At 45.6% G+C, this 26,970-nt stretch overlaps 1 protein-coding gene across 1 annotated transcript in view; it reads left to right on the forward strand.

Annotated features, from left to right (window-relative positions):
- The first annotated feature begins 1,203 nt into the window (after positions 1-1,203).
- The window catches only part of BAALC (BAALC binder of MAP3K1 and KLF4), an 87,218-nt gene continuing 61,451 nt past the window's right edge, over positions 1,204-26,970 (forward strand). Inside the window, exon 1 of the mRNA XM_070382821.1 lies at positions 1,204-1,523. Within this exon, the coding sequence (XP_070238922.1) occupies positions 1,364-1,523 (160 nt within the window). The 5' untranslated portion in view covers positions 1,204-1,363. The remainder of the gene's footprint in view (positions 1,524-26,970) is intronic.

The raw sequence follows: 26,970 nt of genomic DNA on the forward strand, positions 1-26,970 counted from the left end.
TACTCCCTGCTTCCCAAACCAAGTAGGAGAGGCAGGGGCTCTGATTCTTCCTTCATTCTTTTTTTTTTTTTTTTTAACTTTACAAAATTGTATTAGTTTTGCCAAATATCAAAATGAATCCGCCACAGGTATACATTTGTTCCCCATCCTGAACCCTCCTCCCTCCTCCCTCCCCATACCATCCCTCTGGGTCATCCCAGTGCACCAGCCCCAAGCATCCAGTATCGTGCATCGAACCTGGACTGGCGACTTGTTTCATACATGATATTATACATGTTTCAATGCCATTCTCCCAAATCTTCCCACCCTCACCCTCTCCAACAGAGTCCATAAGACTGTTCTATACATCAGTGTCTCTTTTGCTGTCTCGTACACAGGGTTATTGTTACCATCTTTCTAAATTCCATATATATGCGTTAGTATACTGTATTGGTGTTTTTCTTTCTGGCTTACTTCACTCTGTATAATAGGCTCCAGTTTCATCCACCTCATTAGAACTGATTCAAATGTATTCTTTTTAATGGCTGAGTAATACTCCATTGTGTATATGTACCACAGCTTTCTTATCCATTCATCTGCTGATGGACATCTAGGTTGCTTCCATGTCCTGGCTATTATAAACAGTGCTGCGATGAACATTGGGGTACACGTGTCTCTTTCCCTTCTGGTTTCCTGAGTGTGTATGCCCAGCAGTGGGATTGCTGGATCATAAGGCAGTTCTATTTCCAGTTTTTTCTTAACAGCAATAGTTTCTTTTCCTGGTTCTGGGTCGTCACCAGCTCCATTGCTTTAGAAACAAGTGGCCAGAAAGCTTGAGAGTCCCTTCCAAGGTTCCCCGGGATGTTTGAGTGGAACAAAGGTGGAAGGGAGGGAGGGAAGGAAGGAGAGAGGAAGAAGGCATGAAGGAATAAATAAGGGGGAGTGGATGGATGCGCAAGAGCCTGGGAGCCATAACCCCAGCTGGAGGGGCTGAACCCCTGGAGGGACATCCATCCCTCGTCCCCTCCCATTCCCAGGCCATCGCTCCTGAGTCCCCGGGTCGGCTGGGCGCCCCCAGGGATGATGCGGGGGAGAATTTGAATTGAGGACAGGTAGGGGGCGCGGCAAGGGCGAGGGGCGGCAGGGGGCCGAGAGGTGGGGAAGAGGAGGGCCTTGGAGGAGGAGAGGAGGGGCGCAGGGAGTTGGCGCGGCGGAGGGGGCGGCGGGCGCCTGGCTGCGGCGCGGGCGGGAGGGCTGGCACGGGGACCCGATGCCGCCGCCGCCGCCGCCTCTTCGCGGGCCAGGGCTGCGCCGCCGGGGCTGAGCCGCCGCCGGAACCAAAAGCCCAGCGGCCGCCGGGCGCGCCCGCAGCGCGGGAGGGACGATGGGCTGCGGCGGGAGCCGGGCGGATGCCATCGAGCCCCGCTACTACGAGAGCTGGACTCGGGAGACGGAGTCCACCTGGCTCACCTACACCGACTCGGACGCGCAGCCCAGCAACGCCGCCCCGGACAGCGGCCCCGAGGCGGGCGGCCTGCACGCGGGTGAGTGCGCCCGGCTCCGGGAGGCGGGGGCACGCGGGGCGCCAGGGCCAGCCCAGACCCCCGGAGCGTTCGGTGCGGAACGGCGGCGGCGGTAGTGGTGGGAGGGAGAGGCGGGAGACAGGCAGACAGACAGACGGGACCTGCCTTGTGACTGACCCGCCCAGGCCCAGGGAGGGGGTGGGCCAACCAGAGACCCTCAGGGAAGCTGAGTTAATCCCCGAGCCTCCGGGAAACCCCGCACCTCCGGGCCCCCGCCTGTGCCCGCTCATTGGCAGGGACTGATGGGGTGGGAGGACTGCGCGCCCGGCTCGCACGCCTTCTCCGCAGCCCACCCACGCCTCCCGCCCCTGGGATGCGCCTTCGCCGGGTTCTGGCCACTGTGCACGCGGCCGAGGCTCTGCATCCACTGGCCTCTTGCCCCTCTCTCCGTTGATGTATAGACTGACGCAGGTTACCTGGGTGCAGTCTTCCTCGCGGCTCCCACCTTTTCTCCCGTCTCGGGTTTTGAAAACCAGAGCCCTAGTTCAGGGCATAATAAACGCCGGCCGCACCATCACCAATTCTGCGCTTAAGCTACTTTACAAGCAGTTGTTTCCTAGTGAAGACTTACCTCTCCACTCCACTGTGCCCCGACGCTTAATAAGAGGCAGCGCATGAGAGTGGATTACGACTGTAAATTAAATACTCGTACCATTCCCCCTCTGGCAGAAATCTGACAGAAGGATATGCAGAGAACTTTTTGGACCAGTGACAAATAAGATTTTTTTTTTTTTTTTAAAGCAGAGAGTAATGATTGTAGCGTAGAGATGAAATTAGATTAACTGTTGCCACAGACTGACCTTTAATCATGAACGCGTTGGTGATGTTAAAAGGAAAAAACTTCCTTGCTTATTACATGGATGTTGTCAAAAGCCATATTAATATTTGTATAAGAATGTTTTAACTGTTTCCTGACCCCTTTGTGTTGCTGGCATTTTAAAATATTGAAATCTAAAACAGAAAATGGGGTTAATTTGAAGAGTAACATATGTCATAAGGAGGAGGAAAGAAATGTCAACAACTGCTCTTAAACCATCCTTAGTCCTAAATTCCTGCCTCCAAAATAAGAGCTGTCCCTTTTAATCCTGAGATTCTGTCTCCATCTGTTGGAACCACACTGGCTCCTTTTTCACGTGAACTTTGTGATCCCCCCCACCCTTTTTTTTAAAGCGAGAATTGTCAGGGAAAACTGTGCAAGGCAAACACTACCTTTGTCTCTAATTTCTCTGACTCACAGTAGCAGTCGTAATGGTCATTTTGTGTTGCTGATGCTTTCAGTGCCTTTTCAAATGGTGTGTTGGCTGAATTCAATGTCAGAAAGAGGATAAGACATGAGCCTTCAAAACTGACCTGGAAAATGTTAGATGTAACAGCATGTCCCAAGGAGGTGTACTGAGGTACTTCCTCAGGAGAGACTCAAAAGACCAGAGCTACACTCCTAGGAAATAAGGTTGAAAATATCTAATGCGGAAAAGAACAAAATATAGCTTCAGGGAATGGTTGCCTTGGTGACTGGAAGCATATGTGTGTCTGTACATGTGTTCAAGTGTGGGAGAGTTATTATGGGATGGCTAAATATGTCCATATTTATTTGTTTCCAATACTTATTCATTTGTTACTCTGCCATCCTGAGTCATGTCCCATCATGCATCATGAGATCTGCAACAGGTGGGACCTGGGACAATCACGCTCATTCGTGGTACCCTGCCATACGTGGGACAGCCCTGCCAGGCAGGTGGTCCTGAAGACCTGAGTCATTCACAGGAATGGCTCAACTGCTGTCTCAGAACAGCAGAGCCCTAAAATTGGCAAGACTTTTAGATGGGCAGGATCATTTCAATTCCCCAGAAATTTCCATCAGCCTCAGAGGAGAGGAAACATTTCTGAAGGTCAGCATGGAACCAAGCATTCCCTGGGCTTCAGTCACCCTGGGAGATTAGCCAGCGTTGTTTATTTTTTTCTTCCCTCCTACTCCCCGGGTCTTACCCACCCTCTGCCCGTTAGCCACCTGTTAATTCAGTTCCAGGCTTCTGGGGGCACTGCACTGGTCCACAGTGATTGTGTGGTAAGAAGCCAGACGACACATATTCCTGTTCCCATCAACTCTTTTCTGACGGGGGGACAAAAGGAAAACCAGGATTTAGGATAATTCATATTGTAAAAACATCACTGGGCTTCCCTGATGGCTCAGGAAACACAGGTTCGATTCCTGGGTTGGAAAGACCTCCTGGAAAAGGAAATGGCAACCCACTCCAGTATTCTTGCCTGGGAAATCCTATGGACAGAGGAGCCTGACAGACTACAGTCCATGGGGTGGCAAAGAGTTGGACACAACTGAGTGACTAAACAACAACAAAATCATCACTAATGGCTTCATGGCTAGAATTCTGGAGCTGGAGAGGGTCTCTGTTCAAGGCAGATGGGATTTGGTAAGTTGTCCAGTCTGCACTGCACAGCCTCCCTGTCCCTTCACATTTCCTGCCCCCAGCTCCCTCAGTCCTCAAGAGTCCTTTCTTTCTGGGCCTCTGGTCACTCTCTTTTAGTATCACATTGAAACCACTTTTTTTTCTGGCCACCCCAGCCTCAGGAGCTCTGAGTGCAGGGAGTGGACTCATTCATCTTTGTATCTTAGCAAACTATGGAGCCGCCCGTTGGGGTCCTCTGAATGAGTAGGCACTTGATCTAAACCTGCCCTCCTCCTGTCCAGTCTTCCTAAGTTGCCTCCTGCTTTCTCTGCCTTACATCTCTCGCTGCTGATGTTTGCTCACCTGAATAAGTTTAACCTAGCCTGGTGGGCTGCCATCCATGGGGTCGCACAGAGTCGGACATGACTGAAGCGACTTAGCAGCAGCAGCAGACTCCTCCAAGGGCAGAGGAGAGCCCTCTAGAACAGCAGGAGGGGAGGGAGCTAGGGGAGTGCAGAGGACTGAGTCATTCATTCTGCCTGGGGAGGGGCCCGTGTGCACAGACCCCTGCAGGAGACCTCCGTTGGTAAACAGGACTGCCCCTGCAGGCTGCACACAGCCGATGACCCCGATCCACTCCCTGAGTGAGGGTGCCTGTGGGGAATTGACCTCTGACTTCGTGGTGGGTAAGCCTCCCTCTCCACCAGCTGGACCTGTAGACTGTTCAGTTCAGTTGCTCAGTCGTGTCTGACTCTTTGCGACCCCATGAATCGCAGCACGCCAGGCCTCCCTGTCCCTCACCAATTCCTGGAGTTCACTCAGACTCATGTCCATCGAGTCAGTGATGCCATCCAGCCATCTCATCCTCTGTCGTCCCCTTCTCCTCCTGCCCCCAATCCCTCCCAGCATCAGAGTCTTTTCCAATGAGTCAACTCTTCACATGAGGTGGCCAAAGTACTGGAGTTTCAGCTTTAGCATCATTCCTTCCAAAGATATCCCAGGGCTGATCTCCTTCAGAATGGACAGGTTGGATCTCCTTGCAGTCCAAGGGACTCTCAAGAGTCTTCTCCAACACCACAGTTCAAAAGCATCAATTCTTCAGCGCTCAGCCTTCTTCACAGTCCAACTCTCACATCCATACATGACCACAGGAAAAACCATAGCCTTGACTAGACGAACCTTTGTTGGCAAAGTAATGTCTCTGCTTTTGAATATGCTATCTAGGTTGGTCATAACTTTCCTTCCAAGGAGTAAGCGTCTGTTAATTTCATGGCTGCAGTCACCATCCGCAGTGATTTTGGAGCCCAGAAAAATAAAGTCTGACACTGTTTCCACTGTTTCCCCATCTATTTCCCATGAAGTGATGGGACCGGATGCCATGATCTTTGTTTTCTGAATGTTGAGCTTTAAGCCAACTTTTTCACTCTCCTCTTTCACTTTCATCAAGAGGCTTTTGAGTTCCTCTTCACTTTCTGCCATAAGGGTGGTGTCATCTGCATATCTGAGGTTATTGATATTTCTCCCGGCAATCTTGATTCCAGCTTGTGTTTCTTCCAGTCCAGCGTTTCTCATGATGTACTCTGCATAGAAGTTAAATAAGCAGGATGACAATATACAGCCTTGATATACTCCTTTTCCTATTTGGAACCCGTCTGTTGTTCCATGCCCAGTTCTAACTGTTGCTTCCTGACCTGCATACAGATTTCTCAAGAGGCAGGTCAGATAGTACCACTTGGTAATATTTTCAAACAGTTTTTAGAATTGGAGTATAGTTAAATTGCAATGTTGTGATAGTTTTAAGTGTACAGAGAAGTGACTTTTTATATATGTTTGGTTGGTCAAAAAGTTTGTTCAAGTTTTCCGTAAGATGGTACAAAAAAGCCCAAATTAACTTTTTGGCCAACCTAATATATAATACATATATGTGTGTGTGTATATATCCTTTTTCAGATTCTTTTCCATTTAGGTTATTACAAGACAGTCAAATAATTATTGGTTAAGGCATGTACTCTTGGGAATGACAGGGAAGGGGTCTTTCCACTGGCCATTGTAGTCCTGCTCCTAACACTGGGCCTGGCCACAGTAGGACCTCAAGCTACCTCTCTTGAATGAATACATCTCCTAAAACTTGTCTGTATCCATTTCGTTCTTCCTGTAGTCCCCAGAGTTGATGTTTCCTTTCCTCAGGAGTTCTACCCACTCTTCCTTTTCAGGTTCTTGTCCACCTGGTGGGTTGCATAGTAAGAAAACCTCCCCCCTCTCTACACTGGCTTTGCCAAACACAAGCTCATTTGTTATAAGGGTGGTTTTGCAAAATCACTTCAAGAAACAGGTGGCAACAAACCCGGGCTTTTCATCAACATCTGGGAATCTCACCTCTCATGACCCTGGTCTCCTGGGTGGCCGCTCGTCCTGCCCCAGGTTCTCCAGGCCCTTTGTCCAGCCCGGTGAGAGCAGCGGTCACACTGGCTTGTTCCCACCTCCATCTTTTGGATTAGCCTGGGAGCTCCACTAGAGACTTGGGTCCCCCGTGGCCTTTCTGTCTTCATTCTCGTCGGACTGTGAAAACCTGCCAAGCTCACTTTCTCGCCTGGGGTTTCAAGACCTCCTTGAGAGGACACCCTGTGCCTTTGCGAGTGGTACAAGTCCTGTGTGTGTGGGGCTTTATTGGTTTTCTATGTAACCCAAGAGATACTGCTCTCTCTCTCTCTTTTTCTCTCTTTCTTTTGGTCGACTCAAGTCCACCAGGTCCCGGTCTGTAAAAGACCGCAACACATGTTGTTCTTCATAATGGCTATACCAATTCACATTCCCACCAACAGTGTAAGAAGGCTCATTTCTCTTCACACTCTCTGCAGCATTTGTCATCTGTAGGCTTTTTGATCATGGCTCCTCTGACTGGTGTGAGGTGGTATCTCATTGTGGTTTTGATTTGCATTTGTCTAATAATTAGTGATGTTGATCATTTTTTCATGTGCCTGTCAAGCCATCTGAATGTCTTCTTTGGAGAAATATCTTTTTATGCCCATTTTTTGATTGGGTTGTTTGGTTTTTTATTATTGCGTTTAATGAGCTGTTTATATATTCTGGAAATTAAGTACTTGTTGGTTGCATCACTTGCAAATATCTTCTCCCAGTCCATAGGTTGTCTTTCTGTTTTGGTTTTGATTTCCTTTGCTGTGCAAAAGCTTATAAGTTTGATTAGGGCCCGTTTGTTTATTTTTATTTTTTTCTATTGCCTTGGGAGACTGAGCTAAGAAAACATTGGTACAATTTATGGGTTTATGTCAGAGAATGTTTTGCCTATGTTCTCTTCCAAAATGTAACCTTTTCAGGAGATAGAGTTCTTACAGAAGTAATCACTTTAAAATGAGGTCATTACAGTAGGCTATAATCCAATGTGACTGGTGTCCTTATGAAAAGGGAAATGTGAACACACAGACAAACGCTCAGAGAGAATGCCATGTGAAGACCAAGGCAGACACTGAAAGCAAGGAAGGCCAAAGGTGGCCAGCCACCCAGCAGAAGTTGCAGGAGAGGCGTGAAGCAGAGTCTCTGTCACAGCCCACAGAAGAAATGAACCCCGCCAACACCTTGGTCTCAGGCTTCTAGCCTCCAGAACTGTGACGAGACATTTCTGTTAAGCCCCCCAGCTTGTGGTACTTTGTTACAGCCACAGAAAACTGATAGAAATGTTCTTGTGAGCCCAGACACGCACGGAACATTTGGAAATAGCAAGAGGATTTCTGTGGTCACTACCTCACACTTCCTTCTGAGATTGCCTCTCTTTCCTTGTCATTTATATTCAAATACCATTTACTGAGCATCTACTATAAGTGAGCATTTTTCTTTGGGGATATTAGTATTCCCTGGAAAAGGAAATGGCAGCCCACTCCAGTGTTCTTGCCTGGAGAATCCCATGGACAGAGGAGCCTGCTGGGCTACAGTCTATGGGGTCCCAAAGAGTTGGACACGAATAAGAGACGTTAGTATTCATAACTCTCTAAACCTCATACATCATTGCTATCAACATCTACTAGATGAGGAAAAACTGAGGCTTAGTGAGCTTAAGAGACTGAGTGGTTTAAACACAACATTGTGAATCAACTATGAAGAAAATTTAAAAAAATCACAATAGAAATAATAAAAGAGATTGAGTGGGGTCACCTATCCAGGAAATAGAAGCACCCAGGTCAGAATCCAGATCTCTTGTTTCTAAATCCAGGGCAGTGCTAACTACTGAGCACAAATTTAGGGCTCTCCTCCACCCCATCTGCCTTTGGCTTATTTGAAAATGCGAACCACTTGGAGTGGGAGCCTCCTGCCAGCATTCTCAAGGCGAGGACATGAGTCCTTGAAGTGATGCCCACAGCCCTATGGCACAGATGCCACCCCTGCCGGTGCTGAGTGCCCCTGAGCAGGGCTGCCGGAGCTGCCCAGAGAATCACCTGCATCCCACTCACTTGATGGGCTTGTTACAGATGGAGCAGTCTTTGGGCAGAATAATTTTTCCTGGTTTCGAATGCAATGGATATTCCTTCAGAGAATTTAAAAAGTGCAGAGAAGCACACAGAAGGAAACACGTCTCCATAGCATTTAGGTTTCATCCTTAGGTCGTGAATCTAGGTGTATATAGTGTGTGTTGCATCTTCTGTAGGGGTTATGTTTAAAGTTTGGTTGGGGGATATGTAAAAGAGCCTTCAAGTTGCTTGGAAGCCCAAAGGCCAAGGAGGTAAAAAACCTTTTTTCTCCTTGTGTTCAAAAAAATATTTAGGTACAGATGCTGTGTTAAGTCACTTTAGTCGTGTCCGACTCTTTGGCACCCCATGGACTGTAGCCTGCCCAGGCTTCTCTGTCCGTGGGTTTTCCAGGCAAGAATACTGGAGTGGGTTGCCATTTCCTCCTCTGGGGAATCTTCCCGACCCAGGGATTGAATTGTGTCTTAGTTCTCCTGCATTGACAGGCAGGTTCTTTACCACTAGCGCCACCTAGGAAGCCCCTTAGTTACAGATGGTGACAGCCAAGGTCTAGATGGAATAGGGAAGAGCAAGCAGTGAAGACCATGGATAGGTGAAGGGATTTTTCTCCCTTTATTTTTCTAGGCAATGTAGTTGAATTCAGGTTAATTACATACTGCAGGCTTCCCTGGTGGTTCAGTGGTAAAAGAATCTGCCTGCCAGTGCAGGAGATGAAGTTCGATCACTGGATCAGAAAGGTCCCCTGGAGAAGGAAATGGCAACCCAGTCCAGTATTCTTGCCTGGAGAATCCCCATGGACAGAGGAGCCTGGAAGGCTACAATCCATGGGGTTGCAAAAGAGTTGGACATGACTTAGAGACTCAACAACAACAACACATTACATACTAGGCTGATGTGTAGTGTGAATCCATTGTATGTAATCCCTTCACGTCCCTTTCACCTCCCTTCCACCTCCCTACAATTCGCTCAGGTTGAGGATGCTGTTTTATATTCTGCCCAGCTGTTTTCTGGGATTTGTGGTTGCTTTATGGATGTAGAAACATGATGTGTATGTGGACCAGCTCTCTGTGTGAGTCTCAAATGCCCACGAGGTCATGCAGGTTGGCTGCCCAATGTTGGGGTTGCTCCAACCCCATATGCTCCAGCTCTGGGTCTCTGTGTCAGATGGGATAGGTACTGAGTGTCTGCCTACATCTTGCCGTGTGGCTTCTGTGTAATGAAGCAAAGCCAGGAAGCAGTAGATTTTTCTTAATCTAGTCCATCTTCTCTATGAATAGTGCCCATTTCTCTCAGATTCTGGATTAAGTTGTCTGTTAGTCTTCACTTTAGGGATTGTTGTGAGTCTTGGTCTTTTTCTGTCTTCTGGGCATGTTAACAGCCAGTTGGGCAAGGCTGAGTCAGCTGCTCCTAACCAGATGCCCTTCAGCCTGGAAATCCAGTCCCAAAGTTCTTGCCCTTCTCTTCTCAGTCCCTGCAGCAGCCTGTGAGACAGCCACACACACCACACCACCTCGCCAGATCTGTCTGTTTACAGCGTCCTTCTCATGTGACCATGTCCTGACCGTTCTCTTCTTCATCCTCCTCCTCCTCATTATTTTGCTTGCAGATGGTATAGTTTGGTGGTTAAGGAATTAGACTTTAACAACAGACATATCCCAGCTGTGTGACTTGAGCAAGTTTCTTAGCTTCTCTGGGTTTCGCTTTCCACGTTGTAGGACGGGAATCATTGCAGAATTAATGTGCTCACAAATATGAAGGACGTACTGCCTCTCCTAGCACCCAGGATCCCTTTACCTCCTCAGTCTTGCCCTGAGCTTACTGTGCCAACTTCAAAGCCAGGGTCACCCCTCCTCTGTTTTTGTGTTGCCCAGAGTTGCTGTTGAAAGTGATGAGTGTTGGTGATTGCATCCAGGTTCATGCCTGGAACCTCAGTGTTCTTACCAGTTCTTGGCAGTTCTATTAATTCCTTATTAAAATGCTGTTTTAGTCTGTATGTGACACTCCCGACATTGTTTCTTGCCCTCTGAATGCTAAAAACATCGAAGACTTGCTGTGAATTCTCTCATCTTTCCCTCCAGTCACCTGCTGTGCATCCTTCTTGCCACTTCAGCATTTTTAAACGTCTTTAGCCATCCTCTCTCCTCACATCTGCCTGTTTGGATTCTCAGCGCACTGATGGGGTTGCTTCTTAATGTAACAATAGGTGAGGCCATCACAGGTGGTTCCATTATCTTTCCCACTTAACAGAAAGTCTGGAGGTCAGGAGCCACACCACCACTTAAGGCTGCTATCCAGGACCTGGGCTCTTTGAGCTTATTATTTTGCCATCCTTGGTGTGTGGATTTCGTCCTCATAGTTGCAAGTTACTATGACATCTTATTTTAGGTAGGAAGAAGGGGAAAATGTAGAAAGAAGCATTCCGCCTAAGTTTTTTTTTTTTTTTTTTTAATCTGTAAAACAGTAGATTTCTCAGGACCCAGTAAATTTGCTTACACTTCTCATTGGCCAGAAGCCTATTATATGGCTGTCACAGGCTTCTAGAGTCTAGGAAGTCAAAACTTTTAGCTGGGTTCATGACGCCTTAAAAGTAGCGGGTCCTTGTGCCAAGAGAAAAAAGGGGAGAGCAGAGACTAGGTAGACTGCAAGCAGGTGCTGTCCCTTTAATCCTAAGACTGTGTCAGAGAGGAGAGAGGATTAGCAGGAGCCAAGGGAAAGGAGAAGAGGAAGTGAGGGGGAGGCAGGTCTGCCAGAAACCCAGATAACATAATGACTAGCATTAAGAGTTTGCTGTAATAATAACACATTCTAATAATAATTGTTTTCAGCATTCCCCCGTGTCAAATGAATTCATAAAGGTGAATATTTGCTGAAAAAGTTACGTGTGCCAATATTGAGCTAATCTTAGAAATAACGCAGCAATAACTCAAATTGAAATCTTTTAAAATGGTCTCTTGACATCAGACTCTGCTGTGTACAGAGATATGTGGTGGCCACTTCTTTCTTTGCTGCTTCATTTTCTTGTAAAGTTGATGCCAGCCGGAAGCTGATGTGCCCACAGATCCTCTGTGGCACCCGTTTCCAATGAGTGGGAACATTTGTGCAGGTTCACTGTGCAGGGTGACTCTAAGGCCCAGGCCGGGGGCTCCTGCTAGGGGAGCAGCAGACAGCCAATTGGCTCGTTTAAAGAATTGACAGTATTTCCTGTGAAAGTTAAAAAAAAAAATCACCCCGCTATTATCTCTAGGGCTGCTGGACTTTAGGGCATGGGGAAACCGAAAGGATTTGTAGAAAATGGCAGGGCTGTTTGTGAAACTGGTCGTCATAGCAACAGGGTGCAGCAGCAGTTACAAGGGAAGTGGCGATGGGCTGGTGCCGATCACAGGAGGGACCGTTCAGGCTTAAACATCTCCATAAACAATAGCCGTGTTTGACCACAAGGCCACAGTTGATTATTACATCCAAGAATCACTTTTCAAGGACAGTCATCGTAGCAGTCAGGCTCAGATTTGCTTGCTGGGAGATAAATGATATGCGTGCCAACACTCACAGTCACAACCCCTGCCTGTGAGTGTGGCTTCTGGTAAACTGTGTGCAGAGGACATGCCAGGCCTTGTGTATTTGGTACCTAGTGCTACTACCCCATCTTACAGATTGGGGAAGTCAGGGAGGTGAGGCATCTTGCCCAAGGGCTGCATATCAGGTTCTCTTGGCGAACCTAAAATAAAGCCTGCCCCCCAACCCTGGGGCTTCAGACATGGTAGGCGGGTGGGGCCAGAACTCCTGCACGTTTAATAGCCTCTTTAGGTCTGCACTGAGTGGAGTTCCCTCTGTCAGTGGTGGGGCCAAGATCCTGCGTTTCTAATAAGCTCCCGAGTGATGCTTGGACCTCTCAGAGAGAAGGGAGATTCTAGATCAGAGGCTGGGAAAACTTTTCTGTGAAGGGTCAGATGGTAAACATTTCAGGCTAAGTGGGCCGTTGATCTCTATTGCAGCTACTCAACTTTGCAGTTTTTAGCACTGAAGCCGCCAAAGGAAAAGATACAATCAGTGAGCGTGGCCATGTACCAATGCTCACTCCTGTGATTCTGAGGCTGAGTCAGGTTTAGGAGCCAGTGTCTTTCATCCCAAAGGCAGAGTGGAAGGGAGAAAAGAACAAGGTTTGCGGTTACTAGTCCTCGCCCTCTGGAGAAGGCAATGGCACCCCACTCCATTACTCTTGCCTGAAAATCCCCATGGACAGAGGAGCCTGATAGGCTGCAGTCCATGGGGTCCCTAAGAGTCGGACACGACTGAGTGACTTTACTTTGACTTTTCACTTTCATGCATTGGAGAAGGAAATGGCAACCCATTCCAGTATTCTTGCCTAGAGAATCCCAGGGATAGGGGAGCCTGGTGGGCTGCCGTCTATGGGGTTGCACAGAGTTGGACACGACTGAAGCGACTTAGCAGCAGTCCTTGCCCTCAAGCACACCTCTGGCAAGCTCAGCATATACAATAAGCCCTGAAACAATGTTTGTGGAATGAGTGAATAAATGGGATTAAGTGCTTTTCTCACCTGGAAGGCAGTTTTGAAAGACTAGTAAGGTGTCCCTGATAACATTAGGTCATTAAGGTATTAGGTATCTTATTATGCAGCTTCCCTAGTGGCTCAGTGGTAAAGAATCTGCCTGCCAAGCAGGAACAGTGACAGACTTTATTTTCTTGGGCTCCAAAATCACTGTGGACAGTGACTGCAGCCATGAAATTAAAAGACACTTGATCCTTGGAAGAAAAGTCTTGACAAACTTAGCGTATTAAAAAGCAAAGGCATTACAAAGGTTTGTCTAGTCAAAGCTATGGTTTTCCCAGTAGTCATGTATGGATGTGAAAGTTGGACCATAAAGAAGGCTGAACACTTTCGAACTGTGGTGTTGGAGAAGACTCTTGAGAGTCCCCTGGACTGCAAGAGTATCACACCAGTCAATCCCAAAGGAAATCAACCCTGAATATTCATTGGAGGGACTGATGCTGAAGCTGAAGCTCCAGTATTGTGGCTACCTCATGTGAAGAGCCAACTCATTGGAAAAGATCCTGATGCTGGGAAAGATTGAAGGCAGGAGGAGAAGGGGACAACAGAGGATGAGATGATTGGATGGCATCACCGACTCAATGGACATGAGTTTGAGCAACCTCCGGGAGATAGTGAAGGACAGGAAAGCCCTGGCATGCTGCATCCATGGGGTTGCATAGTCGGACAAAACTGAAGTGACTTAGCATGTACACACGCCCTCTTGGGTTGAGTGGGATCTGGGAAGAAAACCTTGTCACAGCATCACCCAGAGTAAAGTTGGGGTTCCTGGTTCTCTCAGGAGGTGTCCCTGCCTTGGGTCTCCAGGAATGTTGGAATCCTTCTGTCCCTTCATCACGGGTCGCTGTTGATTGAGAGCCGAGAGGCAGCTGCTGCGGCATGAAAGGCTTTTTCCCAGCTGCATCCTGTGCTTCTTCTGTGGGTGCGGAGCTGCTGCTGGGAGGTGAGAGGAATAATCAGTCATTTCCTTGTGTCTCTCCGAGCTCTGCTCACCATTCCTTAACACCCATTCTTGCCATGGGCTGTAAGGCCAGAGTTGGGGTGTTTAAAAAGTTGCTGTGTCTCTCTGAGCTCTGCTCACCATATGGTTGATGATAGTTCTGGGCAGCTGGTTGCTGTTACGATGTTTACTTTTCTGAATCAGGTGTTTCCTTTGTAGAGGCAGGGGCATCTAGCCATTACATATGGCTTCAGAAAACATGCAGTGAACTTAGAGAAAAGGCATCATTTAAATAGAAGCTGCCAAAAATGTTAAAAAGGAATCCAGGGAGAGTTTGCCCATAGCCTTTTTTCTTTTGCATGTGAATTCAAAAGTCAAACACTGAGTATTCGTGGAATCCCCAAATCGCATGTGGTTTGGTGGTTTAGTCGCTAAGTCATGTCTGACTCTTGTGACCCGATGGACTGTAGCCCGCCAGGCTCCTCTGTCCATGGGATTTTCCAGCCAAGAATACTGGAATGGGATGCCATTTCCTTCTCCAGGGGATCTTCCCAGCCCAGAGATCAAACCCAGGTCTCTTGCACTGACAGCAGTGGGAAATGTAATAAAATCTCATATGACAAGGTGATTTAAACATGTGTGCAGACACCCACTGGAGAAGGCAATGGCACCTCACTCTGGTACTCTTGCCTGGAAAATCCATGGATGGAGGAGCCTGGTGGGCTGCAGTCCATGGGGTTGCTAAGAGTCGGACACGACTAAGCAACTTCACTTTCACTTTTCACTTTCATGCATTGGAGAAGGAAATGGCAACCCACCCCAGTGTTCTTGCCTGGAGAATCCCAGGGATGGGCAGCCTGGTGGGCTGCCGTTTATGGGGTTGCACAGAGTCGGACACGACTGAAGCGACTTAGCAGCAGCAGCAGCAGACACCCACATACCGATTATAGTTTCAATTGAGCATGGATGCTTCCCAGCAGATACCAACTGGTTGCAATTGCTCAAAACAATTCTGGAACCCCACAATCATAGCCTTAGGCACTTTCTTTTTTCTTTTTAAAAAATTTTGTTTACTTATTTTTATTGAAGTATCCTCAGGCATTTTTAACATTAACATTTCAACTTACATAAAAGTTTAAAACTTTAAAACTATACAAATGAATACACATACTTCAAACTGGGAGAATAGTGTAATGAACCCCTTTGTACCATCATCATCCAGCTTCAACATTATCAACACACAACAAATCTTGTCTCCTTTATGCATCCATCTGTGTTCACCCACTGGATTATTTTGAAGCAAGTTTGGGAAGTCGTGTAACTTCATCCGTAAATACTTTAGTATGGCTGTCTAAAACATAAGGATTCTTTTTAAAAGATACAACGTTGAATTATATGAAACTGTTATTTTTGTAGGTTGAAATGTAATATCATCAATTCTATGTTTCAACTGAACTGCAATACCATTAGCACACCTAAAAAATTGATGAAAATACCTCTGATATAACCAGATTCATTCACTGGCCAAATCTCACCCATGACCTCATAATGTTTTTTCTACAATTGGTTTGAATTGGGATGCAAGCAATGTCCACACGTTGTGTTTGGTTGATGTTTATCTGGTTATCTCTCAATTTTCTGTTGTTAAGATTGCCTGTGACAATCTAATAACCATCCACTGTTAAGTTCCTTGTTAGCTTTCAGTCATTGATAATCATTGCTCACATCAGTTATTTTATTAGGAATTGCAAAATGGTGACATTCTAACATTTCTTCAACATTCATTAGATATTTTATAAAGAATAACTTTTCCTTGTTGCCCTTTTGGTTTCCCTGAAAAGGCAGTTAAATGTCCACTTCTTTCCCCAGGAGTTGGTGATGGACAGGGAGGCCTGGCGTGCTGCAATTCATGGGGTCGCAAAGAGTTGGACACGACTGAACTACTGAACTGAACTGAACTGAATTTTTTTCCTGGTTTCCTCCGAAAGTGGAAATATCATTATGAATTCATGGATTTTTAGCATATTTGATGAGTTTTAGTTTGTTGCACCTATTATTATCTATGTATGTGTATGTTTCTAAACGGTTCCATCTTTGATGAAAGGGAGCTTCTCAGTTCAATTCCTTTATACACAACTCGGTCTTTGATAGTCCTTGCTTTCTGCTGTGATATTTTTTCTAGACTTATATTGTATTTTTTCCTGTGCTAGACTTGGAATTAACCATTTCCCTGAGGAGTCCTGGTTCTTTTCATTGAAATATGATATTTAGAGACTACAGCTTGGGCACTTGGAGTGTTCATTGCTATTGGGTTTGTTGTTTATGAACCTTTGCAGTGGACAGAGCTAGGAGTTGTTTTCTTTTTCTTTTTTTTAATTTTATTTTTAAACTTTACAATATTGTATTGGTTTTGCCAAATATCGAAATGAATCTGCCACAGGTATACATGTGTTCCCCATCCTGAACCCTCCTCCCTGTTTTCTTTTTTAAAGAGATATTTGTATTGATATTATCAGTTCAAAATTTTCAATTGTAGGGCTTTCCTTATTTATTTTATATTCTTTTCTTTTTAAATGCTGAAAGTCTTGGTTCCTAACAACATTATAAGTCCTTATTTACTTTTTGTATATCTAACAATATGCTACTGAAAATATTTTTAGATTTTTGTGGGGTTTTGTCCTTAGGGTATAGCATAATAGAACTATATAGTTATAATGCTATGTTTAACAGTAATTTGAAATAATTTCTTGCTGTATATGGTTAAGCTATCAACTTGCTATTAGAGAGGTAAGTGCATTTGTAAACTTTGTGGCCAAATTGTTGCTTTTGAAAATTTTAGTTTAATTTGTTTTATACTTCGGTAAAAATTTTACGTGGGTCCAATGGCAAATCTGCACAACAAGCTCCATTTAAGAAGTCCAACTTCTATTTCTACCCCTCTATACCCTTTGCCCTCCTCTACATTTAGGGCTTGCCTTGTGGCTCAGCTGGTAAAGAATCCGCCTGCAGTGTGGGAGACCTGGGTTTGATCCTTGGGTTGGGAAGATCCCCTGGAGAAGGGAAAGGCAACCCACTCTAGTATTCTGGCCTGGAGAATTCCATGGACTGGATAGTCCATAGGGTCGCAAAGAGTCGGACAGGACTGAGCGACTTTCACTTTGATGTATTTATACAATATGTACACACACACAAACACATACAGTCACATGTTCTCCCTTTTAAAGATAAAAGGTAGCATACTATACCCTCTGTTTTGTGCCTTGGCCTTTTCACTTAACAGTATACTCCAGAGACCACTTCAAAGCAGTATATAAATTACTCGTTCTTTTTTTGTAACTGCATAGTACTCCGTTCTGTGGCTGTGTCACAGTTCACTGGGGTTGTCCCTAGACTTTTACTAGGCAGCTAGTCTTGTCCATGCATTTTTTCACTTCTTCTAATGTATCTTTAGATAGATTATTAAAAGTGGGATGACTCGGCCAAAGGCTGAATGCAAACTGGTATTGCCAGATCCCCCTCCACAGGATTTCTACCATTTTGCATTCCCATCAGCAGTGTCTGAAAGTGCTTGTTGTCCCATATTTTTGCCAACAGAGTATACTGTCCAACATAGGGAGTTTTGTCACTTTAATGGGTAAGAAAATGGGTAGTTTTAATGTACATCTCTGTGAGTGAGGTTGCTGTTCTTTTCATGTGATTATGGGCAAATTGCCTTTTTCCCAGACATATACAATCTGTTTACATCTCTAGACCTATTTTTTTGACCATATTCAGTAGTTGCAAATCTTCATCCTTGGAGGATGCTCTTCAAAATATTTGAAGAGCAAAAAGTCCCTATAGTTATTTAGTGAATGAAATTGTTGGGGTTTTGCTCTCGGGTGGAGCAGCTGGAGCTGGCTGGGCATTTCCCTCTGAGTACAGTCCGGGGGCTTCTCCATATGGTCTTTCTGCCTGGGCTAGTTTGGGCTTCCTCATGGCATGGTGGCCTCGGGACAGTCAGATTGTTTACATAACTGTTCTGAGCTCTAGCGCATGTCCCAGCTATAAAGGCAGAAGCTGTATTAACTCTCACGACCTAGCCTTGGAACTCATGGGGGTGTCACGTCTCCTGCATTCTCTTGCTTACAAGTGAGTCACAAGCCTGGCCAGGTTCAAAGGGAGGGAATTATACACCACCCCTTGAAGAAGGAATGGCAAGGGTCTAGAAGAGCATGGCAGTTTTAACAACTGTGGAAATTCTGAGTCTTACCTGGCTAGTTAGCCTGTGACACTGTCTTGGAAGCTGTTAAGACAGGAGATTCCTGGGTCAGAAACAAAGGGCTTGATCACTGTGGTGCAGTGAGCCTCATGGGAATTACTATTTGCAGCAGTTTCCCCTTTTCCCAAGTCTCACAGGGGTGATGCCCATGGGTCCACATGGATTCCTTCACAGGCAGTAGATTGCATTACAGGAGATTTATGTGCCTGGGAATCTACTGAAACTCTTCTCACAAAGAGTGGTATTGTAAATGCAGAGTCGGAGCTCTATGCAGTGCGTTGATCTGGCTAATCTCTTCTGCCCACATCAAAGATCAAAATCAACCTTCTCCCTTGGTTTCAGCACCCCCACCACTGGTGAGCTTCCCTTCTACCTCTGCTTATGTTTTCTCTGCCTCGTTTTCCCTTTTTGACTCCTCTTTCCTGGTTCCCCCTCACCCTCCTCCTATAGGTATGTGGCTCTTCATGTCCTTTCCAGGCTCTCTTTCATTAAGAGGAAATCATCATATTTCCAACTGCTCCAAAGATATCTGGCTGCTGTTAGCTGTGCATGCGTGCTAAGTCTCTTCAGCCATGTCTGACTCTGTGCGACTGTTTAGACTGGAGCCTGCCAGGCTCCTCTGTCCATGTGATTCTCCAGGCAAGAATACTGGAGTGGGTTGCTATTCCCTCCTCCAGTGGATCTTGTCAACTCAGGGATCAAACCCCAGTCTTCTGAGGTTGCAGGCAGATTCTTTATCCCTGAGCCACCGGGGAAACCCTGCTGTCAGCCAGGTGCTTCCAATTCAGTTTTCCCACAAACAAATTAACCTCTTCTTCTACACACCTGCCTATCCTGTTGTGCATTCCCTCTCTGTTTACCACAGTCATCCTTTGGTTATCTGGGTGCGAGACTTCAGAGTTATTTTTGTTTTACACCCACTTTTATCTCTCTTTTTGCATATCTGATGTGGAACCAAATCCCACAGACTGTCTCTGAAATGCCTCTTGGATTGAATTGGTTTCTTTAGGCCCCGACTAGTGCCCTAATTCAGGGCCTCCTGCATTCTCCCCTTTGAATAGCCTCCCATTGACCTTCCTGCACGTGGGGCAATCTGGTGGCAAGGCAGGCACTTCTCTCATCACCCCAGGCTTGTCCCTCCCCAGACCACAAGCTCAGTTGAATTGTTTTGGATTTCTCAGCTAGTGAGCAACTTTCTTTCTCCTTTCCTTCCTTCCTTTCCACAAATACTCTTCGGCACCCACTGTGGGTGGTAGGGGGCACTGCTTTAGATATTGTAGAAGAGAACCAGACAGACAAGACTCTGCTCTTGGAACTTATGTTCAGATGGGGTGTGATGGTGATAGTAATGGTAATTACCAAGGTAATTTTAGATATTTGTAAGCACCGTGGCGGGTGGGGGGGAAACAAACCTAGGTAATGAAAGAGATGGGACTGGGGATAGGATGGGGCTAACAGATTGGGTGCTCAGGAAAGGCCTCTTTGAGGAAGTGATATGTGAGTTCAACTGTGAGTGGAAAGCAGGGCGGGCCTTGTGGACGTTCGGGGCCGATGGGCTCCTGGACAGCCCCGGCGAGTGCAGAGGCCCTAAGGCTGGAATGAGCTTGTAGGGGACGGAATGTGTAGCCCCCACCTCATGGGTGATGGGCAAGAGTGTGGGCTTCGCTCCAGGGGCAGGGGAAGCAGGACTGGGATTACCTCCATGGAGGCTCTGAGCCTGTCGTTTACTTCGTTTTAAAAACACGTTTATATTTATTTACGTTGGCCGTGCTGGGTCTTTGTTGCTGTGCACGGGCTTTGTCTGGTTGCAGGGGGTGGGGACTACTCTTCTTGTGCTCAGCCTTCTCCCTGCGGTGGCTTCTCTTGTTGCAAAGCACGGCATCTAGGCGTGTGGTTGCTCCACAGCATGTGGAATCTTCCCGGACCAGGGATTGAGCCCATGTCCCCTGCATAGGCAGGTGGGTTTTTTTATCCACTGCACCACTGGGGAAGTCCTCTCGTTTACTTCTGACCTTTCATTTCTTCAGTCATTCCACACGCTCCTGCCAGAGTCTGTCTGGAGCATGGATGTGATCCTGTCACTCACACCCCCGGGTGCTTTGTGACCTCTGTTTCTTACTGGACGGATGATGAAAACTTCAGCCTGGCCTTCCAGGCCCATGGCCCTCTGGCCTGAACCTTCTGTCCTTCCAGCTCCACACTAGAGTCCTCACATGCTTCCTCGGTCTGCCCTTTCCTTTCTTTTCTACGTCTCGAGTCTCACTTGCTCAGATGAAACATTTTACCTTCACGTTTGCTCGTTCTTGTACGAATCCAACCCCGAAGCCATGCCCTCTGTTAAAACTCCCTAGGTTCTCCCCAGGCGGAACCAATCACTGTTTCCCCATTTCCCTATGTTACTTTTTTCCCCTTCTGACCATTATTTCCACTGCACTCTGATCAGCCTTGGGAGAATAAAAGAGGATGGAGGAAGATAAACAAGGAGGAGGCAGAAACTACACCTTCATCAATGAGGAGAGAGTCCTACTTTCTCAGGCTGCTCTTTTAGGCCTCGAGAACACTTTCTGTGTTGCCAGGGACCTCCTTGAATCAGGACTTGAAGTGGAGATGATGTTGCGAGTGAGTGGAGAGGAACCACCTCCCTCCATGTTTTGGAATATGGGCAGGGCACTGGCAAGGGGCTCTTCCATAGCCAGCATGGTGGGGAGGGGGAGCTAATGATTTATTGTTATCCAGAAAGACCCAATTTTCTTTTTTTTAAATCTCCAGAGTGGTTAAATAAACATATTTGAATGTGTCTCTGGGTTGTTGAATTTGTACAAGCCCGGTGAACACATTAACCATTAATGAAGTGCTTGGGCATCTTTAAAAGCCTGGTAACAGTCCTCTTAAAAGAAAAGCATATCTATTTAATCTCTTTCTCTGGGTGTAATTCTGAATACACATCTGAACTGGATTTGTATTCCACAATGCCCAAACTGACTTAGCTTGCCATAGTCACAGGACACATTAGGATGATTAAATCCAATGCACTCTGAAAATACATGTCTTAGAGGTTAATTCTAATGATTGGTTCATACAACAAATCGAGAATCTAATTCTGGATGAAGTGTAATCCTTTTGCCTTGATGAGTCACTTGACTCCCTAATTATGCCTCAAAATGATGCCATGAGTATTTATTTATTTTGTTACCTAAGTTTTAATTTTCTTTGGTGCAGGTTTTTCTGTTGGGATGGTATAGAAGTAGATGTTACTGAAGGGCTTGAGTGGAACAGAGCTAGTTGCAATTGCAGTTATAACATTTTCCATTTGGAAAATTGGAGTTCACTGAGCCTGGTTTAAAAAAAGTAAAACCTTGAGTTATAGTATAGAAAAAGGATTTGCTGGTTCAGATGGTTTTGTATTGGATGAGATAGTGGATAGACTTGTATCTTCCAGAAAGATCTGTTCAGGTCCTGAGCCCCAGTGAGCCTAACCCCTGTGAATGTGATCTTATTTGGTAACAGGGTCTTAGCAGGTATAATCAAGTTAAGATGATTTTGCACTGGATTAAGGGGAACTCTGATCCAGTGACAAATGTCCTTATAAGAGGGAGATTTGGATGCAGACACAAAGAGGAGAATACCATGTGAAGTCAGAGGCAGAGACTGGAGTGATGCCTCTACCAGCCAAGGAATACCAAGGATTGCCAGCAACTCCCAGAAGCTGGGAGAGAGACATAGAACAGGCTTTCTCTCTCAGGGCCTCCGGAAAGAACCAGCTCTGCCAACATCTTCGTTTCAGACTGCCAGCCTCTGAAACAAATGTGAGAAAACAAATTTCTGTTTCTTTCAAGCCACCCAGTTTGTGGTACTTTGTTAACTGCAGCCCTGAGAAACTAACACAGATGAACATTGCCATGTGGCATAGTGTTCTTAAAAGTGAAATGTGCTTTGAGAAACAGAAGGTGATTCTCCCCGAAAGAAGAATTTGTTCTCTATGCCATTTTGTTATCTGGAAGTTTCATTTAGTGTATGTCTTAATTTTGAACACTATGAAATGTCATTATGTAGCACACATCTGTGTCTTATTTTTCTGGCTGACTTTTAAGATGCCTATCTGATTTCTTTGGAAAATCATCAAGCCAAGCAGAGCCAGGTGAAGTTTAGGAAAGCCAATCAGGGAAGAAAAAAAAAAGAATCCAAATATGTCCCCATTCATTTTGACCCAAACACTGAAAAATCTTCCAGCAACAGTGAACAAAGTATGACTTCTTCCTTTATCTCCTGCCACCTCTTTTTCCTGAAATCGCTGAGACTCTCCAGAATCCAATTTGGGTCCCCCAAATTGTTCCATGCAACCCAGACTTAGTAGTGCCATCACATAGATTCTTCTAAGGACCTCCTGTTGGGTGGATCAGTTCATCCTCCCCTGGTAACTAAATCCTTTGCCTCTGCTGGTGGCCATTGCTCGGACTTTCTCCCTTGCTCTGGAAACATGAATTCTTTTTTTAAGATTGATTTATTTATGGCTGTGCTGGGTCTTTATTGCTGCACGTGGGTTTTCTGTAGTTGCGGTGCTCAGGCCTCTCATTGTGGTGGCTTCTCTTGTTGCAGAGCATGGGCTCTAGGCATGTGGACTTCAGTGGTTGTGGCACGTGGGCTCAATAGTTGCAACTCATGGGCTCTAGAGCACAGGCTCAATACTTGTGGTGCATGGGCTTAGTTGTTCTGAGGCATGTGGGATCTTCCTGGACCAGGGTTTGAACCTGTGTTCTCTGCATTGGTCGGCGGATTCTTTACCACTGAGCCACCAGGGAAGCCCTGGGAACATGAATTCTTAAAGGCACATTAATAAATGCTGGGCGACCATGCGACCTGTGCAGAGCAGAGAGCAGCAATGGGGAGACAGGAGCCTTAAGGAAAGTTCTCGATACCAGACTTCCTGCCTCCCCCACCTCTGTTTACCTCTCAGGTTGGAGTGAGGACCTGGCTGAACTCTGGAAGCCCAGGTGAGATGGGCTTCCCACTCAAGATAGAGACTTCACAGGAAAGAACTATCAGTTCAAAGCCCAACTCTTCACAAATAAATGAATCCTGTTAGTGAATCCACTGAATACCTAAGACTTTGCCCCTAGTTTGGGTTCTACCTCAACTTTGCTGTGGCTGCTTTATCTCAGAATTGCTAGTCCGGGATTCTTTTAAGTGTCAATGATGAGACTTTCCTTTAAATCCATTTTTGCTGGACTTCCACTCTGCCCCTGTTCCACTTCCAGCCCCTGCCCTGCCTTTTTCTGAATCTGCGTGGACAGCATATTGTTCCAGCAGACTTTTCTGAACTGCCTTTAAAATAATTGACTGATAGTACTTGGGGGATTGATTGTTTGGCTTTTTTGTTTTTCAGTGAAAAGAGTATTTGATTAATTGTTGTTGGTTAGTTACTCAGTCATATCCGGCTCTTTTGAGACCCTGTGAACCTGACTCTCTTGAGACCCACCAGGCTCCTCCATCCATGGGATTTCCCAGGCAACAATATTGGAATGGGTTGCTATTTCCTTCTTCATGGATCTTCGCAACTCAGGGGTGGAACATGCGTCTCCTGCAATGGCAGGCAGGTTCTTTACCACTGAGCTACCTGGGAAGCCCATTTGACTAATTAGCTTTTGGCAAATGGGTCTTCCAGTGAATTGCTTTTGGGTGAATTCTTTTTTGACCAAATGATCCAAAGGCCACATGTCCTATCCAAGGATGCATCTTTGGCTTTAGGAAGGCTGTAGAAGGTTGTGAGAATTATAATAACCTGATTTCTACTCTGGATTGCGTATTTGCTGAGACAAATTTGTATATCTTCTAAGCTCCCGTTTCCCTATAGAAATGGGAAAAATAATGCCAACCTCACAGGTTTAAAGATTAATTGACCTGTGGATAACAGACTTAAAATATGCTTAAATATATACACATTAAATTAGGTAGAGCCACTCCTTACAACTCATACACAGTCGTAAGACAAAGAATAATTCACAAAGGAGAAATTCACAAACAAGAAAGCCTGAAGAATAGCTGAATAATTATTAAATTTTAAAATAATGAATAATTATTATTCATTTGCATTCTGAATAATAGCATTAATTTCACAGGTAATTTTGTAGAAGCTGATTCACGACTGTTAGTTTTCATGGTAGAAAGATACGTTTGCTTATTTTCTATTTCACTTTCATCCACTTGATGCATTTGATGTTGGAACACAGTGGACCATCATTTGAGTCATGGTCACTGTCACAGTTACTCTTCATCTTAACAGCGATTCCAGCTTTCAGCATGCAGTACTCTTACTGCAGGTGGGTTGCTCTAAGGACGGGAGCACAACTGCTTATGCTGGGATGCCCTTGTTTCCAGATCAGCCCCCTGTATTTCCTTGTGTTGGGGGATGATTCAGATCTCTTACCTTTTCTCCATTTAAATGACTCTTCTTCCACGAGGCCATTTCCCCTTCACATACGTAGTGCAGAGGTCTTGTTTGTACATTCCTTTCTTCGTACTTCAAGACTGTTAAAGCACTTGGTACCAACAGAGCCTTAAAAATAATGCAAACATGGTCACCAAATCATGGAATTCTACTGAGCTGAAATCATCTGGATGATCACAAATATGCATATAATATTTTTTCACAATTATTATCCAAATGGAAGCACAAGAATATGACCTCGGTCTCCCCAGGACTGTGCTGACCCCTGCATTTTTAGGCACATTGACACAGATTAAAGAAAGTGTGCAGTCGTCCCTGGATAAAGGCGAGTGTGAATGATATTTATGCCAAAACCATCCACTAAGGCCAGAGGTTTCCAACTGTGTATCTAAAGTTAAATCAATTGGTTTCAATAATCTCGTTTCCAAACATTTCTAAAGGAGCAGGAAAAATATTACCCAATGTAAACCTTAACAGTTCGAGTCTAAGTCACTAGTAACAGTGGTGCCAGAAATGAATAGCATGAGATGAAGAATGCAAAATTAGTTATGATCCTTGCCCCAATCCCCAATCTTCACAGGAACCAGAAAAAGGAGTTACTTTTCAAACTTATCACATGAAGAAGGAAGAGGCTATGAAAAGAAAACCATTTTTACAATGAGCAAGAGTTATCCTAGCAGAGATACCCTAAGGCCCATGCTGGACACATTCTGTGCTGGACACGCCAGGGTCCATGCTAGATACCCCGGGGTCATTTCGGACACCCCGATCCACACTGGACAATCCCAGGTTGTGCCAGATGCCTTGGATCCACAGCAGATGTCTCCAGGATCTATGCTAGACACCCTGGGGCCACATGAGGCACCCGGAATCCATGCCAGACATTCCCAGATACACAACGATGCTTGAACATTGCAGTCTCTCTGCTAGAAAATATACAAAAGCAGGTACATCCTCAAAAACTCTTTATAAAAGTCACACCTTAAAAAAATGGCCCTCCCTATACTACTAGAACCTGGAGTTGTTTTTCCACCTATTCAGATAATGTGGGGATATTGGTATTTGTTTTCATGAAGCTCACTTAAATCCACTTGACCTTAACTATGGAATAGAGACACGAAAATTCCACCTTCTGGCACAATTAAATGTGTTTTTTGTTGGAAAAATGGCTTTGATCCGTAAACAATTGAGGATGAAAATTCTGCACCCAGTACACAGCACAGCTTCAAAAGAATCTGGACCCCAGAAGCTGATGGTTCATTAAAGTCTGAAGGGGGACGAGACCCTGAAGCTACCCCTCCAGCCTCCTGCTTCAAGATGGACTTGGTGCAGGAAAGGACAAGCACACAAATTCTAGTTCGGTTGTCGGGGAAACCCCTCTGGCATATCACCCCTTGAAAAAATGCCAGCGTGTTCTGGGAATAAAGGAGAAAGTTATTTGTGTGGTGAGAACAAATTGAAACAAGGTCGCTTTTTCTCATGTCAGGCACAGCCAGGAGCAGGCTTCGTTCCAAGCCCTGGGCGGGGCTTCCTCCCTGGTGTTCATGGCACCACTGCCAAGACCTTGGGTATCTGCTATGGGCATATCAACTTGCTGGTTTTCTGGGCTCACCTTATGAACTGCAAAGGTGTGGAAGAGAGCCAGAGGAAACCCTGGAAATGTATGATGTACAAAGGATGATTCGTGATTGTTTGAACCTGTAACAGACCTGAGGATACAGAAACCCATTTCTTTTTTTTTTTTAATTGAAATATAGTTGATTTACAGTGTTGTGTTAATTTCTGCTGTACAACAAAGTGATTCAGTTATATGTGTATGTACCTGTACATATATAACATTCAGTTATACATACATGTACATATATAAACTTTCTTTTGAATAGTTTTTTCCATTATGACTTATCCCTGGATATTGAATATAGTTCCCTGTGCTGTATAGTAGGGCCTTGCAGTGCAAGGGATATGGGTTCAGTCGCTGGTCTGGGAACTAAGCCCACATACCGCGACTGCTCTGGAGTCCGTGTGCCTGAACCAGAGAGTCCGTGCCCCACAATGGAAGATCCTGCGTGCCAAAACGAGGACCCAGTGCAGCCGAACAAATAAGTAAATACTTTTTAAAAGAAAATAATAACAAAGACACCTTTGTTTAATGAAGAGTTGCCCAAACTTATAACAGAATCAGTCAGTTCAGTCGCTCAGTCGTGTCCAGTTCTTTGCGACCCCTTGGACTGCAGCATGCCAGGCTTCCCTGTCCATCACCCACTCCCAGAGCTTGCTCAAACTCATGTCCATCGAGTCGGTGATGCCATCCAACT

This window comes from Bos mutus, chromosome 14 (assembly GCF_027580195.1).
Source record: "Bos mutus isolate GX-2022 chromosome 14, NWIPB_WYAK_1.1, whole genome shotgun sequence".
In the NCBI taxonomy this organism is placed as follows: Eukaryota; Metazoa; Chordata; class Mammalia; order Artiodactyla; family Bovidae; genus Bos; species Bos mutus.